This window comes from Panulirus ornatus, chromosome 3, assembly GCF_036320965.1.
Source record: "Panulirus ornatus isolate Po-2019 chromosome 3, ASM3632096v1, whole genome shotgun sequence".
NCBI lineage: Eukaryota > Metazoa > Arthropoda > Malacostraca > Decapoda > Palinuridae > Panulirus > Panulirus ornatus.
Window position 1 is genome coordinate 17,672,438 of NC_092226.1, and position 21,240 is coordinate 17,693,677.

Here is a 21,240-nt window from a genome sequence, read left to right on the forward strand (position 1 = left end):
ACAATGATGGTCATCTGCAGGTACCTTCGTGCCGGGACGAGGTCGTTCTGTTGACGGGGCACGACACTAACTTGGTTGCCTACGTGTGGAACGGCACGGCTCAGTCCATGCAGGTGGTACGTACAAGAAGTGAAGACCTGCTAAAATACTTTGAATAGCAATATAAAGGTAGCATGAACATAACTTGCCTCCATGGTGTTAAAGACGCAACCCGGGTCCGCATTGGTACTATATACTTTCCTTTCCAGGGCTACACGACCAACCTGGACGTCTCCATTGGAAACTGGGACCAGGGGTACGTTGACCCAGGACCTGCTGAGCAGCATGTACAAGTAAGAAATCTTGTGTATACGTCCTCCATGACTCCGAGCTGGCAACCTTAGAAAAAGCCTAGGAGACAGCTTGTGTATTGTTGTGTTACTAGTTTTCTTAAATTTTAAGATTTGTTCATATAGTGATCATGTGACATCACTCGTGTTAACTCGAGGATGTGTTAGTAGAGGGCTAAATGTAGTATGTGTTGACACTCTCATGTTGATTGAGCTACTTTCGCTGTAATCGATCCTTTCCGGAGCTGGTTATTTTGGTTGGGTTTTCTTTAGTTTTTTTTTGTGGTTAGTTTTTGGTAATGTTTTTTTTTGTAGTTTCTTCTGTCTGTAGGAAAAAGTTTTTCTGAGGCCTTGTATTTTCTTAGCAAAAATCCAAAACTTGGCCTTGATCCGTTAAATCAGGCTAGTGTTGTGTGTGTGCTGAGGAGTTTCTTGAATCATTTTTTTTTTTTTTTTTGCATAGGTCGAGGCTTTTTGGACTGGGCTACTTTTGTTTTTGAACGTTAATTCGTTCATTTGTACTAGGCTCTGTCACTGAGCTAGGACAGTTCACCTAGTGACGGCTACTAGGCTAGGACAGGTCAACAGGTGACTGCCTCTGGGCTAGGACAGGTCAGCAGCTCGCTAGGCTAGGACAGGTCACCTAGGATACAAAAAGAATCTGTAAGGTAGGTGGTGAGTTTGTGTGGTGGGGTTGGGTAGAGACCAGCCACTAAGATCTTCATCCCCACAGGTTGTGGTGCACGCTGGGGTGGGTGTGGTGAGCCTGGTGTTGTGGGCGAAGCTGGTGCTACTAACCGACCCCGTCCTGCTCCAGAATATAGCCATAGACGACTCTGTCACTGCTCTACAGGTAACCATGCCCGCACCACCATTCCCCTTGCACAAATTCTCATTTTCGTGTAATTTTCTAGAACAGCTTTGCAATATCACTTCTAAATGGATACGATTGCTCTCGAGAATACATAATTCCCAGTGGGTCTGTTTTACTATGTATTTTTGCAGCACTAAAATATTTACTGATGCAGTTGCCAATTGCCTTCTTTCACGTTTGAGGATATCATCGTAAACAGAAAGTTATATGGTGGTATAACACAGGCAACGTTCATGGTCTCTTCCCCATGGCGAGCTAGGAGTGACTGAGGTGGGGCTGTCACATGTCCAAGATAAAGAATCTTTCAAATGAAGATTCACACTAGCAGAGCACCAGGCCGAATGCATTGTGTAATTTCATCAGTTTTGAACTTTGGTTTAATATAATGAGAATGTACACAATGTATTGTAGATGAAACTATTAGGAGTCTAGATAAAAAAAAAATGCAGGTGGGCCACTGTGGTCTACAGCAGGATGTGCTATACACGTAAGATTCTAACCAGACCCCCAGCAACACTGTGTAATACATTCCCTTACTCTTACTTGACTAGGCTCTGACAGGTTTCATGCACATAATGGTAACGTACATCCGCTCCAGGAACGTCTCGTTAAGGTAAGCGATGAAAGCATCTTGTTACCGGATATTTTTTTGACACACCTGGAGTCACAAAGTAAATGAACATTTAGTAACGGATTAGGTGGAAGGGTCTACTTGCCATAGGAAGTAGAAGTTTTTGGTGTGCGATCCTCCCTCGTCTATAGAAACAATGATTGGAGTGAAAAGTTCCAGCAGTGGGAGTGTTGTCACCAGAGTTCCCTATCATAACCCACCCGTTGTATACTGGGACGGAGGCTAAGGCGGTAAACAAGAGTTAATAGATGAGCAATGATGTTAGAGGAAGTCAGTCTTGTCCGCTGGTCTCGTTTTCATCGCTTCTAAGTGGTAAAGTAGCACAGACTTCCCAAGGTGGACTAAAGGCATTCACGAGTGTGACACTGCTGCATTCCACAGAATTCTGTATCACTAGAACACTGTTTTTAGTTTATATAATATCTCTCTGGTTCAGGAGGAGCATGCGCGGCAGCTGAAGGTAGTGGAGCAAGTGGAGGAGAGCCTAGCCAGAAGCGTAGATTGTGGGGACGGCGTGCCTGGCTCCGGGACCATCGTCATCAATGGTTCCGTCACTGTCCTGCACAGCATCGACGTCACCGGCGTCAGTAGTCTGGCATGAGCCTCGGGCCAGTTCTGTAAACTTGTTACAAAACTGTCGAAATATATAAACATTATAGTCACCTTAATCTTCGCTCGTTAGTTGATCGATGTATATCTTTCCGCAGCCATTCAACACCTCCGAGTTTGACGCTACAAGTATAGGCCTGCCGGGCACAGAGCTGGACGGCGTGAGCTACTCCACTTACCGGGAGCAACTCTTGGCTCTGGCCCAGTACACAGAGGAACTCGATAACCTGAACACACAACTCATCACCATACGATCCACTCTGGACGGTAAGTTACGCCACCATAAAATCCACCGAAAGTGTAGGTGTTGAAATGGCAATTTCATAGAATGGAACTTGCTACGATTAGCACTAGGAATGTGGCGGAAGGATAGTCTAGCCCAGTGACCACCAGTATATGGTAAAGTGCCGTCGAGTAATGTTACCTGTGCTGGTCCATCACTCGTAACCGACTAGATCGTGTATCTACAGGTGGAAAATGATTACTGGGGTACGGGATATATGATGTTCCCTGGGAACAGGATATACATTGATACTTGAGCACAGAATATACTGTGTTCGGTACATTCTAGTGGAAAAATTCCCCACTTGTGTACCTCCTGTCAGTTATTTTCCCTCTGAACTTGACATACTTGGGCCAGGTAATGTCAGCAGACTGTGTAAGCTATAATGCTCTTTAATACTGTAGCAGGATGATGATCATCCCTGTAGAGCCAGTGTCTCATCTCTGTAACGCCAATCGACTGGCTTGAGACGGAGAATCCTAAACCAATATAGCTCGAGAAACCTACGCTAAACACAGTCTTGAGATCTTTCGACCCTTCATTACGAGGCTTCCGACCCCCTTTGGGGTCGCGATCCCGGGTTTGGAATAATCTGCAATGAAGCTTTTAAGGTACCAGATGATTTTTACCATCAGAGTTTACCACATAGTAAATATATCCTAATGAATTTTAAACAGGATTGGCAATGAACCAGTCATTGAGTAATTTTAACAAAATTGTTCTATATAATGATTGTATGGACTTCATCGACAACCATAAATGTACAATATTTTGTTTACTTTTTTTTTGTGTGTAAGTTGTATTTTCTCGGACGTAAAAGTTTGAAGTCCAGTCTCGAAAGAGAGATCTGTGATGACTGTCTTGTCAGAATAACTAGAATGTTGACACGCCCACACTGATCCTTGCCTCTTATAGCTCGGTATGATGATCTGAACCATGAGCTCGCAGAGGTTTTGAGTGGACATGGTTTAAAGAGTGGATCACTTTATACTCGTCCTCAATGCTTACAGTTCCTAGAAAAAGACGTGATTTGGTAACAAGTCAGATTAGGCAAGTCAAAATCTATTAAATACTTCTTTAAATATTCCTTCACACTCGCAGCCAAAAAAAAAAAAGCACTGTATAAGTAATGTTTAACGAAAGCTTAAAACAAGTGTGCAAGATTATGCCTTGCCGGTACGTCATTGTAGCTAGAGTGGGATGAGTTTCATGGACTCGGTCGTTGCAGACGCTGTTCCCGCGACGGGTTCGACGAGGGTGGTGGGCGGCGTGAAGACCCTGGTGACGTCCGACCTGCACCTGGACACCCTCGCTGCCTACAGTCTGAACGTTGAGCAAGTCTTTGATGGTTTGGGTATCGTCATCTCCATAGAACAGACGCTTGGTGACATCATCAGGTAAGTTGTGCCATGTACGGGTTCGTCATTAATATGATCATTTTTTTACTTTTTTCGCAGTTTCCCGCGTTAGCGAGGTGGTGCCATGACAGACGAAGACCCATCCACTCGTATATAAACGCACTTGATATACATACATATGCATATATACGTACACATGCGCATACATATATACACGTGTACATATTCATATTTGTTTGCCTTCATCTATTCTCGGCGCCACCCCACCCCACAGGAAACAGCATCGCCCCCACTAGCGTCAGCGAGTCAGCGCCAGGAAACTGACGGAAATAGGCCACATCAATCACACTCATTCTCCAGCTGTCATGTGTAATGCATCGAAAACACAGCTCCCTATCAACATCCAGGCCCCATGGACCTTTCCATGGTTAAACCCGGACGTATCACATGCCTTGTTTGATCCACTGACAGCACGTCGACCCCGGTATATCTGTATTGATTTGCTTTAATTATTTGCCTTGTTTGCTATCAAAAGTTGTTTCTTACAGAATCAACGACTCTCGCAAAATAACTGGCAGAAAAACCTTCATAAACACACTGGAAGTGGAAACCCTTCACACGGATCACCTGGACGATGTTCCAGTCAGTGACCTGGTGACCACAACCGGCAGCCAGACCATCGCTGGAGCCTCGTTCTCGACGCTGGTGGCGGACACGATCGTGATGACGGAGGGCAGCACAGTGGCGGGCATAGACTTGTCCGAGGATGTGGTGTACTTGTCCGGTGGGGCGAGTCTAGGTGAGCCGTTGAAGTTTCGATTCGTTAATTATAACAAAGATTGAATCGGTTACGTGATGTTATAATGAGACGAAACACGAACTCTAATTTCCATATTTCTCAGGACCTACGACCTTCTTGGAGGGTCTGGCAGTGAAGCAGCACATGGAAGTGAAGACGAACACTGTGAGCGGTGTGGACCTGGATCGTCTGTACAAGAAAACGCTGAGGACCAACGGCGGTACGTTGCTTGGCTCCCTAGTCTTCGATAGTGAGGTGACCATGGGCAACCTTCATGCGGTAGAGATGATGGGGATCAACACTGCCCACTTCATGTCGACAACAGTGTTCAAAAATCGCGCCGCAACAATGAGAGGCCAGCTGACTGTACCGACAGTGCACGTCGATGGTAATCTGACAGTCCACGGTAATATCAATGGTGACAGCTTTCCCTTGCACTTCCCCGTCCGGGATGGTGCCCATCTCCACTTCGGAGCGAAGAGATTCTCAAGCGTACACTTCGGGTCTGTGACGCTGGAGGACGGGGCTACCGTAGATGGCCTGAGCGTCCACGAGTTGGTGACCCTCAACACCCAGCAGCACATCACAGGCAAGAAGATCTTCACCCAAGGTGTGGACGTCAAGGGTAACTTGGACATAACCACTTCCATAATTGACGGTGTCAACCTGGACCAGTTAGCTGGGAGGCTCTCGCTGTCAGAGTTACCCGTCTGGGATTTCGATGTCAACTTCACAAAACCAGTACACGTTCCGTCTATCCAGTGTGGAGGGACAGTGAATGGCCTTAACTTCGCGGATCTTGCTGCCGACATCGTATATACAGATCAAGGTTCGGCGATTATCACTGGAAATAAACACTTTACGAAGTCGCTAACAATTTCGGACGCGGTTTTCAGCAACACCTTCAATGGGGAAAGATTTGACGACCTGGTGACGACGAATGGAGCTCAGAGCTTCACGGGGCCAGTGGTGCTCCAGAACGACGTTTCCTTTGAATCCTTGACAGTGACTGGGACTGTAGATGGTGTTGACGTGGGTCTGCTGGCCTCCACAGCCCTATACCTCGACAGGCCGGAGCAGGTGGTGAAGGGGAAGAAGATATTCCGCAATACCGTCACCGCCGGCGGACTGGAGATCACCGGGACGATCAATAACCTGGACTTCAGTAATGTCGTGACGAAGAGCGGGGAGCAGAACTTCAGTGCGCCTCAGATTCTACACTCGGCAACTTTTAGTGCGGTGAAAGCCTACGAAATCCAGATGTCTGACGGGTTCACGGTCAACGGAGTGGATATCTCAGAGTTGGCCAAGAGACGAGTCAGACTAACCTCTGCCGACGATTACAATGGCGTCCTGACCGTGCAGGGTACGGTGAGTGCCCTCGGCTCCCTCTCTGCTGCCTACATCAACAACTACAACGTCCAGCACTTGAAGGAGGACATAGTCACAGACGACACATCTACTACTATATCTGGGAACCTCGTCTTCTCACACCTCCATGTTGACCAGTCCGTCACCACCGCCGGCAAGGTGGGTGCTAATGGAATTAACATAAGTCACATTGACGCCCAGGCTGTTAAGCTGGCCTCTGACAACAACCTGAGCGGTGCCATCGCTTGGGGCGACATAATCATGCTGGATGACGTTGATGTTGGGGGCCTTGTGAACGGTGTTGACCTTGTCCAGCTAAACGCCGACGCAGTCTACAAGGACACGACAGCCCTTCAAAACATAACAGGTCAGTTTTGTATGTATTAATCATGACGCGCAATAGTTACGTAGCTTTGAGCTAAGCTGGTCACCACCTATTGTCGATGGTTCAGGTCTTTGTTTGCCAGAGGTTGGGGTTAAGGGGTGTTCATGGTAACATGCTAGGCCGTCGAAGCAGAAAGCACGGTATAATACCGGGCTGCAGAGGGTGGAGGTTCCCATGGTACGTGAAGAGTAGGGAGGAGGAGGAGGAGGGACCCATGTAAGGTTGCCGGGCCTGGGAGTGGAAGAGGCCAGGTTGACGTAGCACAAGCTAACCCCAGGCTTGGGCCTTGGAGACATCGTGACGTTCCGTAGTTGTATGTGGAGACCCAACTAGTGTCAACATCACCGTCCCAGATCGTCACTAACTCAGTCGTTGGACCACTCGGGTAAGGCGTAACAGATCGCTTTCACTTGTCCGGTGTGGAATAAGACTGCTACGCTGGGCGCGGGACAGTGAAGCCCTCCATAACATGTACTGGTGAAATGGTTCATTTTGCTACAGATAACCCACAATGTACTACCTGGAGGACATCTTCCTCAACTGTGGGGCCTGAATGGCTCTTTACTCTGGAGGAGTATTTCTTAAGGACTTTATACGAGGAAAGCGGCGAAATAAACTATAAACATTAGATCCAAATTGTAATAGTCTACGCTATAGAAGGCAACAGGACTTTTAGATATAATCCCTTCTCTTCTTCTGGCCCAAATAGTAGTACGATCAAGGATTCATCGCGACAACACTGAAATTATTAGTCGTCAACTGATGAAGGGAATTGGCCCATAACGCTTGCAAAATCGAACTATCCTCATTCTGAGAATCCCTAACCCATCAGGTCTCTGTAGCTTAATATCTCCAGGGAAACGATCATTTTGTTCCTCGGGTGAGGCGGCCGTTTCTCCCAGTGTGCCACAACTGAGAGACGAGGGAATGAATTTCATCGCAATGGACGAGTGATTCATGGATGCCACAGCTAGGCATACTGTGCACCTGCTCATCTATTTTCCCCACATTCATTAGGTAATGTATCCAACATTGAGGATAACATACGGGAAGAGTATACCTTCTCCCTCCCTAATCCTGGCATAATATGCTGTCGCCTTGAATCGCTGGGACAAAAGTCCAAGAATACCTTAAGATTGCATAAGGTAAAACAGATTATTTCTTCGCATATGATCTTTAACCTGGTAATCGAAGAGGTGGCTGCATAATAGGGAAATAAGTGAGAGGTGTAAGAATCTGAATTTGTCCTTGCTGGTCAATCCTCTGAACCTCTTAATTCACTGGAGAACAATAAATGACGTGTGAATGTAACACTACGTACCGAACCTCCGCGTAGGTTATCATAACCATGGGTCCAAGCTCAATAGCCTGTCACAAGTAGGACGTTAGCATTTTGAAAGACCTTTTAAAGTTTCTGGAAATGATTAGCGCCAACCCATCCTCGTCTCACGGTCGCTGTGTAGGGAGCAAATTACTATAGTTTTTGTTTATGATTAAGTTGGTCACTGTCCATCAATAACTCTTCCTCTTTCGCGGTGTCCAGAGATTTTCAACCTCAAGCATTTAGGTAAGAAAAGTATCCTGGATTTTTGGTGGTTTGAGTACCAAATGGAGCCTAAAATTTAAGGGGAAATTACATCATTTTAAGTCCTGCGTTTGTGATTCCCTACAAATGTTTAGGGAAGATACCACTAGAACCAACCTCCTGGTCGCTTAGAATTCGTACGGGTTGTCGAAATAAGAGCGGCAGCCTCAGACTCTCGCAAAGGGAATAAGATGGAGATGAAAGTTCCATAAATGACACTTGCGTTACCACAGAACACTGTTTCACTCCTCGCAGGTCTGTCCTAAAACCGAGCATTAAACATTCATCAGATGAGAGCAGCCTTCTGTGGCTCTGATGATGCTACCCCTGAACACCATTTAAGATTTTTACCTTGCATTGTAAACTATCTGACGGGATCTAGGTTAAGGCCTTAGATGTAACCATCTGTGGCAAATGTAGGGTAGAGGAATGGGTTATATAAGCTTTCTCGTCGGTGAGGTTCTGGATCTCCCAGTGAACACTGTCCATATTTTTGGGGGAAATCACAGTAGATATGCCACCGTGTGGCAAGGGAACAAAGGGACCAAAAGATAAATGTAGTGGGGTCATACTGAGGTGGGAGAAGTGTGGTCTTGACCACGTAAGATACTCTGATCACCTGGCTTAAGGTTTTCCCAATACTGGCAGGCAAGAAGGTCTTCCAGAGCGGAATCTCCGTGAAGGGCAACATCGACACACAGACGACCAATGGGATAGACTTGGCCACACGACTCTTCACCCTCCACACGGACCAGACCATCACCGCCGTCTACCACTTCTCCAACTTGCGTGCCGAACAGTACGTCCACCTCGTCGGCACATTCTGCAACGTTGACCTTAAGACGTTGGCGAATAGCGCGCTGAAGCGTGATAACGACGTTATATTTGGTAAGTACATACTACTACAAGCTCTATATACGAGAACCTTAATAGACCGGATTACCTACAGATGTGTAGGGTCATAATGAAACTGGTGTTGCAGGGGATGTTAATTTCCTATCCACGGCCAACATCACCGACCTGACTATCGATGGTTCCCTCAACAATGTCAACCTTGAGGAACGCCTTGGCGACGCTGTGAGGCAGCGGGACATCGGCGTCTCCATCACTGGGACGAAGACCTTCACGGCCTCCGCAGCCTCTTCCTCCACCACAACTTTCAAGAACATTAAGGTCTCGTATCTGAATGACGTTGACCTGGACTACTATTTGAGTCACGTGGTACTGAAGACCTCGCCTGCCCATCTTCTGAACGCCATAACTGTCATAGGAACTGTCACGGCCCCGAGTGTCACGGCCGATTCTCTCGTCGTTGAAGTAAGGGAAACGCGGGATATCTGTTGGTGTATTTATGAAACATTTACGGTTTATGAGAGAAACATTAGTCTCGTGGGAGGAGGATTATAAAACCATCTCGTGCTTACTGTCAACAGGGCACAATAGACGGAGTGGACTATCAGTCTCTCTTGGCGAACGCAGTGAACCTGACGGGCGACCAGACCATCCAATCTTCTCTGGTACTGTCATAATGGCCAGAGGCCCACCTATACGTAACGTACTTCAGATGGTTAAAGGGAATTCATGAAATACTTGTAAAGGAAGACCTAGTTTGTAGAGCTTCAAGTATTTGATAGGAGAGATTTGCCTCCTCATGTACGAAAACTGATTTCACTGAACTAGTACTTGAGCATGAACAAGATGGCTAATACAGATGTATGCTGTAGGTGTTTACAGAGACGGTCAGTGTCGTGGGAGACGTGCGAACGGAGACTCTGAACGGCCTGGTGCTGGAGACCGACTTCCTGACTACATCGACCGACCAGCACATCCCCTTCGACGTCACCTTCGGGGACGTCACCACCAGTAACGTGATCGTCGAGGGCAAGGTTAACTCTTGGTACCTTCCCGACGAAGTGCGGAGGACCATGAGGGTAAGTCTACAAGTACTCCTCTATAACATCATGAAATATTCTATGATCATAAGCGGTGGTGGGAGATCCATTTTCATCTGGGAGGGGAGAAAGGGGAGGGCAAGGCATAAAATTGCCCCAAGTTTATTACAAGAAAATGCCTCAATTTGGATTTTGGGTACTGGTGATAAATCTAATTACACATAAGTGTAATAAGCAATGAACAACATTTCTCCTGATTATTCGAAAATGGTTGAAGTGGGTTACTAAACAACCATTATACGCTACAGCAGAGACTAAAATTGTCGTAAAATTTTCACCATTTCTCAACAGTCCTGTTAAGACATATACTGATACTGTAAATTGCCTTTCTTTTTTTCCAATTTTGCCCTAAATCCAAGAGAAATGGTTTACTTCAACAACACCATCTCCGGTTTTTTTTTTCTTTTTTTTTTTTTTTGTAGGAGCATCTCCTGCCAGTACACTAACAGCTGTGCTTGGACTTTAGAATGTACGTAGTTCACGTACGTCATGATAGAAAATCTATTAGCCACTAATCATAAGTTGATGTGTAGGTTGTCGGCGGCCAGACCGTAACGGGTCTGGTGACTGTAGATGGAGACGTGCAAGTGTTGACGCATGTGGAGGTGACGGGATCCACTGGCACCAGCGTCAGGGTTCAGATCGCCAACCAGGCCATACTCCTGTCAGATGACGCTGAAATTGAAGGTACTGGTCCTTGAGGTACTTGGCATTATCTGTATTACACGGTTTCCCCACAAGTGAATGTGAATTAAGAGTAAGGTTATTAGGTTCAGTAGGGTTGAGAGGCAAATAAAGTGGGAGGTAGGTTTAAATGGAGAAAAAAATGGAAGAAGTGAAGTGTTTTAGATATCTGGGTGTAGACTTGGCAACGGATGGAAAAATGGAAGTGGAAGAGAGTCACGGGGTGGGGAAGGGAGCGAAGGTTCTGGGAGAGCGTTGAAAAATGTGTGGAAGGCGAGAATGTTATCTCGGGGAAGGGAAGGGGGTGCCACTTCATGTGTGGCGGGGTGGTGGCGGAAATTTATGAAGGCAGCATGTATAAATATGTACATGCTTATATATGTCTGTGTATGTGTGTATACGTTGAAATGTATAGCTATGTATATGTGCGTTTGTGGGCGTTTATGTATATACATATATATGTGGGTGGGTTGGGCCATTCTTTCATCTGTTTCCTTGCGCTACTCGCTAACGCGGGAGACAGCGACAAAGTATAATAAACCATATATATTATCTCAATTTCCCGCATAAGCAAGGTAGCGTTAAGAACAAGAGGACTGAGCATAAGACTGAAAATCTTAATTTGGTCCCCTTCTCTGCTCCTTCTTTTGGAAAAGTAAAAACTGGAGGAGAGGATTTCCAGCCCGCTCCCATATATATATATATATATATATATATATATATATATATATATATATATATATATATATATATATATATCCCTGGGGATAGGAGAGAAAGAATACTTCCCACGTATTCCCTGCGTGTCGAAGAAAGCAACTAAAAGGGGAGGGAACAGGGGGCTGGAAATCCTCTCCCGTTTAAATTCTTCCAAAAGAAGGAACTGAGAAGAGGGCTATATGAGAATATTCCCTCTAAACTCAGTCCTCTCTTCTTAACGGTACCTTGCTATTGCGGGAAATGGCGAATATATATATATATATATATATATATATATATATATATATATATATATATATATATATATATATATATATATATCACAGCCTGAGCCAGGTACTCATTTCATCGATCAACCGTTAGGGTGTAATGAACAGCTGGGTTGAATGGACAAAGTGCCGTAAACAGGATTTGAGCCTGGGCGGTCCGTGAATGCGTCAGGGTCAGGAATGCTAACCGATACACTGTCGGCTTTTTATTTACTAAGACTGACGAGATTCTTGCTTATGGCTGCATTGCTATTTGATTATAATTGCACTGAGTTGTATCCTAGCTAAGCATCTGAGCGAGAGTTGTTTGGGGAATCAAGTTTGTCAATGCTCTTTTTATCCTTCAGCTAATACGATTGATTATAAGTTAAAATCTTGTAGGAACAAATGGGACATATATTCATGAAAACTGACATTGTATCTAAGATATTGGGAATATTCATAATATCTAACTCCAGACCTAGTAATAGGTGATGGTTCTCTTTTCGTCTTGCCTATCATCAGTTTTCATCTAAATTATGGATATCTGGTGTTAACCATAATAAACAAAACTTTAATCATCCTTCATATTGTCACACTTCAGACAAAACGGTACACAGAAAATTGAGTTGTAATTGTGGTTCGTTGAGCGGGTCAGTCTCCATTATCTACAGCAATGAAGCCTACAGTGAAGTTTAGAAATCTTTAACCTTTATGTTCTTATCACTAAGTTCTAAAAGCCTCTTTTTTCTCTCTCTCTCTAACTTGTATAGGTTCGGTAACATTCAATGGTCCACTGACCGTTGCCAGCCTGACCAGCGAGACTGGAATCGTCAATGGCATTGATCTCCCAAGCCTTTACCGCAACGCATGGTATCGTGATGAGCGTACCCACCTCACTGGCAGGCTGGTGTTCCAGGCTCGGGTCATTATGGAGGCGAGTGTTATAGGCTCTCTCATCAGTATACTAGCGTCACTGCTTTAAATGAATATCTCAAGTGCGGGTCTTCAGTTATCAGTTCACTGTATTTTGTCACTTTTATTTCGGATCAAACCATATTTATAGAATCTTGTACAATGTTTATCATAGAAATTTTATAATCTTCACCACCTTAGCAAGGTGTGATTGTAAATGGGGAAATCGACCACCTCGACGTGGAGAAACTCTACAAGGAAACTGCTGAAGTTCTTTCCCACTATGGTGACCAAACGGTAAAATTAAAGGTTCGTACTGTCTGATCTCCAAAGATTTCATGCTGCTTTTTTTATATGGCGGTTTCTAACCAGAAAAATTTCGCGATTGTTTTATATAATGGTTTCTAACTAGGATGTGATTATATTAATCTTAATTTACTTTAATCCTTAGAAGAACTATGGTGAAGTGTGTGGCCCTATCACGGCAATCTACAAGGAGCTAAGGTCCTCCATATATGAAGGGGATTACTTCAAAACTGTACGTCAACAGCGAATCCCTTACCACAGACATTCTTCGACATCTTTCCAGGTAAGACTGCCAACTGCCAAAAATGCCACGAACAAACAATTTAGTGTAGACCTAAACTGATAATTACTCGGTGTTACAGGCTTTCAACGAGACGTACATAATCATGAGCTGGGGGGATGGAAGGTGCGATTCAACATTGTATGTCTTCGATTCTACTGTGCCAGAGCTGGTGGAGGTATTGACCATTGCAGACTCTGGGTATGCCCACCAGTGGCTTCTACTAGAGGGAACAAATGATGCAAGTATTACTTGAACTTCATAACTGCATTATATTCTAAATAATGGGTAAATGATGATGCAGCAGTTGATTATAAGTATCAGAAGAGATAATTCGGTGACAGTTCTTAATGCATCAGGTACTGTTGGTAATGGCGGGTTCCCCTCGCGGCAATAAGTGTACCAGAAGAAATAGCGCCATCTGGAAATTTGATGGAAGCTCCATGGAGGTGTTGTCTTGAGATAGTTTGTTGATAAGGCAAAATTGTATTTGAAACATTAAAATACTGAAAATAAGATTTTGATTTTAACAATTGGGTCTACTGCTTGAGGTATCGTGGTGCAGGTATACCAGGAGCTGGCGGCAGGAGAACGCGTGTCTGTAGCAAGGGTGGGAGATGGCGTTGTGATGGTGTTTGTGCACACTCTCCAACACACTGTTACCTACAGGCTGGATCATAGCACACGGCTTTTCACCCAGACCGACACTATACCAGGATATGTTGGTAAGGCCGATAAGGATTTCCACTCAAAAGCTGACGACAGAGTAAGCCTAGTTGTTGTGAGAGCAAGGACGAGTATAACGAGTACTGCAGTTCTTACCATTTGTAGGTCTTGCCCCAGTAGCACAGTTGTGTAGTCTCTTGTATCCATCTTTGTACCATCTATTCCAGGCTTATGACTGCAATCTTGTCGGTGAACGTAAAGTAGAAATTTGAAAGCTTCCTTTCCCGCCACTGTTTTCTGAACAGTACTGGAGATGAATATTTATCAGCATTAAAGGCGTTCATGTGGATGAATGTGATTCAAGAAGATGGAGTAAAGATGGATAAATCAACATTTTAAGAATTGTTAATGAACTTCTTGTTAGTCTAGATTATTTTCGTTTTCTGCAGACATTTCAGTATCTCTTAAAACGAAGGTTGGCAGAGTAGTAATGTTCTGGGCCCATGGACGCTCGGGGAAGGTCATTGTGGACGGAGTATTTGGAGGCTCGCTCGACTACTTTGATGAAATTATCGATGCTGTGATGTTCCATCAGGTGGGCAGGGTTTTCCTGGCCTTAGTTGTCACTCGTGGCCACTGCATGGAACCAGAGTATGACTTGGAGGTTTGTCATCAGCGAATTTTTATCAAATGTATTTTTCTTATTTTATTTTTTATTTTGATTTGTCGCAGTCTCCCGCGTTTGCGAGGTAGCGCAAGGAAACAGACGAAAGAAATGGCCCAACCCACCCCCATACACATGTATACACATACACGTCCACACACGCAAATATACATACCTATACATATCAATGTACACATATATATATATATACACAGACATATACATATATACACATGTACATAATTCATACTGTCTCCCTTTATTTATTTCCATCGCCACCTCGCCACACATGGAATAACATCCCCCTCCCCCCTCATGTGTGCGAGGTAGCGCTAGGAAAAAAAACAAAGGCCCCATTCGTTCACACTCAGTCTCTAGCTGTCATGTAATAATGCCCAAAACCACAGCTCCCTTTCCACATCCAGGCCCACAGAACTTTCCATGGTTTACCCCAGATGCTTCACATACCCTGGTTCAATCCATTGACAGCACGTCGACCCTGGTATACCACATCGATCCAGTTCACTCTATTTCTTGCCCGCCTTTCACCCTCCTGCATGTTCAGGCCCCGATCACTCAAAATCTTTTTCACTCCATATTTCCGCCTCCAGTTTGGTCTCCCACTTCTCGTTCCCTCCACCTCCGACACATATATCCTCTTGGTCAATCTTTCCTCACTCATTCTCTCCATGTGCCCAAAACATTTCAAAACACCCTCTTCTGCTCTCTCAACCACGCTCTTTTTATTTCCACACATCTCTTACCCTTACATTACTTACTCGATCAAACCACCTCACACCACACATTGTCCTCAAACATCTCATTTCCAGCACATCCACCCTCCTCCGCACAACTCTATCCATAGCCCACGCCTCGCAACCATACAACATTGTTGGAACCACTATTCCTTCAAACATACCCATTTTTGCTTTCCGAGATAATGTTCTCGACTTCCGCACATTCTTCAAGGCTCCCAGGATTTTCGCCCCCTCTCCCACCCTATGATTCACTTCCGCTTCCATGGTTCCATCCGCTGCCAGATCCACTCCCAGATATCTAAAACACTTTACTTCCTCTGTACATGTATATATTTTGGATGAGAGAGCTTGGGAAGTGAGTCGGTTGTTGTTCGCTGATGATACAGCACTGGTGGCTGATTCGGGTGAGAAACTGCAGAAGCTGGTGACTGTTTGGTAGTGTTTGAAAGAAGAAAGCTGAGAGTAAATGTGAATAAGAGCAAGGTTATTAGGTACAGTAGGGTTGAGGGACAAGTCAACTGGAAGGTAAGTTTGAATGGAGAAAAACTGGAGGAAGTGAAGTGTTTTAGATATCTGGGAGTGGATTTGGCTGCGGATGGAACCATGGAACCGGAAGTAAGTCATAGGGTGGGGGAGGGGGTGAAAGTTCTGGGGGTGTTGAAAATGTGTGAAAGGCGACATCATCATCTCAGAAAGCAAATATCGGTATGTTTGAAGGAATAGTGGTTCCAACAATGTTATATGGTTGCAAGGCGTGGGCTATAGATAGAGTTGTGCGGAGGAGGGTGGATGTGTTGGACATGAGATGTTTGAGGAAAATGTGGTGTGAGGTGGTTTAATCGAGTAAGTAACGAAAGGGTAAGAGAGATATGTGGTAATAGTGTGGTTGAGAGAGCAAAAGAGGGTGTATGGAAAGGGTCACATGGGGAGAATGAGTGAGGAAAGATTGAGAAAGAGGATATATGTGTCAGAGGTGTAGGGAACGAGGAGAAGTGGGGGACCAAATTGGAGGTGGAAAGATGGGGTGAAAAAGATTTTGAGTGATCGGGCCCTGAACATGCAGGAGGATGAAAGGCATGCAAGGAATAGTGAATTGGAATGATGTGGTATACTGGGGTCGACATGCTGTCAATGGATTGAACCAGGGCATGTGAAGTGTCTGGGGTAAACCATAGAAACTTTTGTGAGGCCTGGATATGGAAAGGGAGATGTGGTTTAGGTGCATTATACATGACAGCTAGAGACTGAGTGTGAATGAATGTGGCCTTTGTTGTCTTTTCCTAGCGCGCATGTGGGGAGAGGGGGTTGTCATTTCATGTGTGGCAGGGTGGTGACAGGAATGAAAAAAGGCAATGATGAATTATGTACTTGTGTATATTTGTATGTATGTGTATACATTGAAAAGTATAGGTATGTATGTGTGCGTGTCTGGACGTGTATGTATATACATGTGTGTGGGTGGGTTGGGCCATTCTTTTGTCTGTTTCCTTGCGCTACCTCACTAACGCGGGAGACAGCGAAAAGTATAATAATTATATGAAATTGGTACTACCTCCCTGGGTACTGGCAGGGTTAGTAATGGCTGTGTAGTAAGCCTTCACTAGTTGTCAAGGTGCACTCCTCTGACCTACAGAGCTTTCTTTATTTTTTGCTTTGCCCACACATGTACTGCAAACATTCTGTCCACAAACATCCAATCCTTCTTATCACACACAACTCTTTTGTCATAACTTTCTGTTTATCCTGTGGTGATCGCTATGTACTAGCCCTGCCTTTTGGTAAAATGGTTGGAGCAATAGATAGCAGTAGAAGGTAGGAACATTAGACAGGAGCATTAGGTAGATGTAGTTGGAAAGAACATTGGGAGGGAGCATTCAATATCAGTATTAGTGAAAAATTAGTTTGAAGTATTTGGTAGGAACATTAGGTAGAAGCCAATGAAAATAGTCAGTTGCTATGTAACAGTCACCTGTTAAGGATGAGGCACTAAAGGCTTAAATACAGCAAAGGAGTTTAGCAATTGTGGAGACACTTTTGCCATGTCCAACCCCTTGAGGGATATCATTTGTGGTTTAAAGTATGGTACACGCATTCAAACTCTGTAGATTTTACAGAACCTTTCTGAAGAATTTCATTACAACCATGGTGCTCCACATCCCAATTTATGTTCTCGAGGAAATACTTTAGGTCTGTGAAGTTTCCACTAATGTATCTTTAGAGTATGGTTTCCTCTCTGACCATTTTGTCGTCTACCATATAACATGCTTGAGCATTACAAGATTCCTTTTTCCAATTGTTGTATCGTATCTAATTTTGCATTTCAGTGGTACTATATGTAAAGATAATGCATATTAATAATGTATCGACCAACTAAGATTCTAATATGCTCATTCACACACAATAATTGCTTGTGCTGCTTCAGAAAATGCCAATCCTATATTCTATACTTCAAAGTAGGTTCTGAAAACTTTTGTTTAACTCCATGTTATCATCCTTTATACTAACATTATAAATATTGCATATATGTGAACATGTTACTGGATAGTTGAAAAACTAAAACCTGTATATCCCCATACATGTTACAAAACAGTGTTTGTAATCCTAGTTTCTTTCATCAGTGAACCTGAAACTACTCTCCTGCGAACAGAGATAAATGATGATCATTTAACAGTTCGTAATGCTTGTTTCACCCATTTGCTTTAGATCCCGTTAGTCATTATCTTTTGTTCCCTTATACACAGAGTGGATTATGTAAACTGTACACATACAGTAATGTCAGAAGCAAAATCCAAAGTAATACCCATAGAAGAGGTGAAGTAACCAACATTGCAGCACAGGGCAAGGGGTTCAAGTTTGGAAGTTAGCCTAATACAGTTTATAAGGAGGACCACTTTCAACTCTAATCTGTCAAGTAAGGATACAGAGCTAGAACCAACCAAGTGAGAGCAGTACTCCATATAAGGACAAATCAACCCCTTGTATAAATGGAGCAACTGTAGAGAAGTTTTGACATCCAAATAGGTCACCCAGTTTCTTGCAGGCAGACTTGGCTATTCCTGTAATGTGAGGTTTCCAAGAAAGAGTGGGTTACAATAATACCAATATGTTCATAGGCAAGAGGTGGAATCTCAGAACTGACAAAGGAGACACGAGAGTAGTAAGGAGTTTTCAATTCAAGAGATGGGTAGAAATTGGGTCGCAGAAGCATTAAACTTGACATTTTGTCTACTCCACGAAGATAACGTGTCCATGTCTGAGACTGGGCAAGTTGTGTCAAGATGAGATGCAGATCGAGTGAGGAGAGGGAGCAGAATTGAAGGATGTGGATGAATGTAGTGTTATCAGCATATGAGTGCATTTGCTTATTTTGGGAGGGTAAATCGTTGAAAAAAGAAAAAAGGTGCAAGGGACAGGACAGAACTTTGAAGGACAATGCTGTTGGTGGAGAAAAGGGGGGAGGCTGATCCATCAACAACCATGGAGATGGACTGGCTAAAGATGAAGCTACATATGAAGGAGCAAAGTGAGGGAGGGGAGCTTAGAGATGAGACCCCGATACTACACAGTTAAAAGCGTTAGATATGCCAAGGGCAACTACAGACTTTAGTAAGATGGGAAAGAAAATCACCAGTGGATCTTGCTTTACAGAAGCCATACTGGCTATGAGAAAAGGATGCGATTTTCGAGGAGTTAATGGATATGGGAGTTGAAGTTTTCAGACTTCAGAAATATTAGATGTCAAAGCGATAGGACGATAGTTTGAAAGGTCAGAATGGTCTTTCTTCTTAGGGGGTGGGATATATCAATTCATGTTTCCAAGGAGAAGGAATAGTTTTGGGTTTTAAGGAGAATCTGAACAGACTAGCAAGTACAGGCGCAAGTTCAGAGGCATGCTCTTTCAGCACACGGGGATGTATGTCATCAGGACCATAAGCCTTGCTTGTGTCCACAGAAGCGTTTTTCAGATAGTACAAAAAGAGATTATTGGATAAGGCATAGGACTAGTCAGAGGAGCATCAGGGGTTGAAGGAATCTTAAGTCATCCAGGGGGGAATTGGAGGAGAAATGGGAACCAAAGAGAGTTGCGTGGTCAACAGAAGACAGCTACAATGCCTTCAGAATGGAAAAGTGAAGGAAAGGTATAGCATCAGAAGTTGTTAGACATGCTCTTGGCTAAAGACCAAAAAGACTTATCATTGGATGATGAGAGGTTATCACACTTCCTTTGAATAGAAACCCTTAGCCTCAAGGATAATATGCTCGCAGCAGTGACACAAGATGAATGGGAACCAGAAGGAGAGTTTTTCTAAGCCAAATATGTCTGATCCTGTGCCTGAATGGCCTGAACAGGAACGGTTGAACCATGGATTGGATGAAGGGTTCGTCTTGGAGGAGGGGATAAATACTTCCATTCCTGCAAGAATTACCTCTGCTGTCTCCAAAATGCTCCTTGCCATCTCTTAAATTTTCATATAATTAATACCTTTACTTGCCATACATTTACATGGCTATGAATTCACAGCATGCTTTCATTCGTATGTTCATCATTGATTTCTTTCTTTCAAACTATTCGCCATTTCCCGCATTAGCAAGGTAGCGTTAAGAACAGAGGACTGGGCCTCTGAGGGAATATCCTCACCTGGCCCCCTTCTCTGTTCCTTCTCTTGGAAAGTTAAAAAAAAAAAAAAAAAAAAAGAGGGGAGGATTTCCAGCCCCCCCCCCCCCCCCTCCCTCCCTCCCTCCCCTTTTAGTCACCTTCTACGACACGCAGGGAATACATGGGAAGTATTCTTTCTCCCCTATCCCCTATGATATAAAAATCTTTGAATCTCTTCACACCTTAATTGCTCTGTTTTTCAGGTTGTAACTTTACTGTTCATCTATACCTAACATAGTCTTACCCTTGCATGAGATGGATACAACAGAAAGGATATCATATCAACTTTATGCCTAACAAAAATGAGTGGATTTTACTTTACGATTCTCATTAATTGAAGGTTATCAAAAAGTCAGGCGAGTAAATGGAAATATACAGCATGACGCTAGATGTTAACATCCACTTGACTATAAATATTCATCAAAATATGATTTTCCAGTTATATTCTGTGGAACTGGAGACAAAGACTGTAACGTGTCTGGATGCCCAGCATATGGCTGCTGCAACAACAATTGTAGCTTTCTTCGCTGGAAGTGAAGTATGTGGGTCGACCATAATTACTGCAATTCAACAAAATGTATTTCCACTAGTTTACAGATTATTGGGTAAGTGGAAGAGCTTGAACAATGTTTATTTCCCCTTTTCCTCCTTTGTAAATCTGGATATTACAAAGTTCAATGAGTATATGATACACTTTTTTTCCCTGCATAGAAGCCTGTCACCCACTAATATTTCTTGTTCTCAATCAGGAGAAAAGCTGTTGGTGTTTAGTGAGGAGTGTATCCCACGAGTGGTGTGGGCACAGTACATCAGTGTACCAGGGCAGAGGTTCCCCGAGCTGGTAGACCACTATGTTCTGTTAGGACAAGACGACAAGATGGTTTTGCTAAGAAAGCTAGTGATGAGGGGTGCTGCTGTACCCCCTAGGAGCCTTGACTGTGATATAGATGCCTTCAGTGACCCCCGCCTTGCCCCTCATGTCCATGTATACAATGATGGACCATAGACTACTTAAAGTACAATTTGACATGCATCCAACTTGTTTTGCAATACATAATTTGTTTTTTTATAAATTCATGCTGCAGTTGTATGAATACAAACACTTCATGAATACACACACTTAACAGATTTTGGTATCTTTAGTCTTCACCTGTAGGTAATTCAAA

General features: G+C 43.9%; 1 protein-coding gene across 2 annotated transcripts in view; it reads left to right on the forward strand.

The window, feature by feature from the left end:
• Positions 1 to 21,203, forward strand: part of LOC139760872 (uncharacterized) — a 29,240-nt gene extending 8,037 nt beyond the window's left edge. For both annotated transcript variants that reach the window (XM_071684609.1, XM_071684599.1), the window contains exons 11-32: positions 21 to 116; positions 249 to 332; positions 1,063 to 1,182; positions 2,271 to 2,417; positions 2,542 to 2,710; positions 3,955 to 4,123; positions 4,633 to 4,883; positions 4,987 to 6,621; positions 8,873 to 9,112; positions 9,207 to 9,541; positions 9,658 to 9,741; positions 9,949 to 10,155; positions 10,710 to 10,863; positions 12,602 to 12,765; positions 12,945 to 13,052; positions 13,195 to 13,332; positions 13,412 to 13,570; positions 13,689 to 13,778; positions 13,895 to 14,054; positions 14,445 to 14,659; positions 20,514 to 20,679; positions 20,824 to 21,203. In XM_071684609.1, the coding sequence (XP_071540710.1) occupies positions 21 to 116; positions 249 to 332; positions 1,063 to 1,182; positions 2,271 to 2,417; positions 2,542 to 2,710; positions 3,955 to 4,123; positions 4,633 to 4,883; positions 4,987 to 6,621; positions 8,873 to 9,112; positions 9,207 to 9,541; positions 9,658 to 9,741; positions 9,949 to 10,155; positions 10,710 to 10,863; positions 12,602 to 12,765; positions 12,945 to 13,052; positions 13,195 to 13,332; positions 13,412 to 13,570; positions 13,689 to 13,778; positions 13,895 to 14,054; positions 14,445 to 14,659; positions 20,514 to 20,679; positions 20,824 to 21,080 (5,148 nt within the window). In that variant the 3' untranslated portion in view covers positions 21,081 to 21,203. The remainder of the gene's footprint in view (positions 1 to 20; positions 117 to 248; positions 333 to 1,062; positions 1,183 to 2,270; positions 2,418 to 2,541; positions 2,711 to 3,954; positions 4,124 to 4,632; positions 4,884 to 4,986; positions 6,622 to 8,872; positions 9,113 to 9,206; positions 9,542 to 9,657; positions 9,742 to 9,948; positions 10,156 to 10,709; positions 10,864 to 12,601; positions 12,766 to 12,944; positions 13,053 to 13,194; positions 13,333 to 13,411; positions 13,571 to 13,688; positions 13,779 to 13,894; positions 14,055 to 14,444; positions 14,660 to 20,513; positions 20,680 to 20,823) is intronic.
• The last annotated feature ends 37 nt before the right edge of the window (positions 21,204 to 21,240 follow it).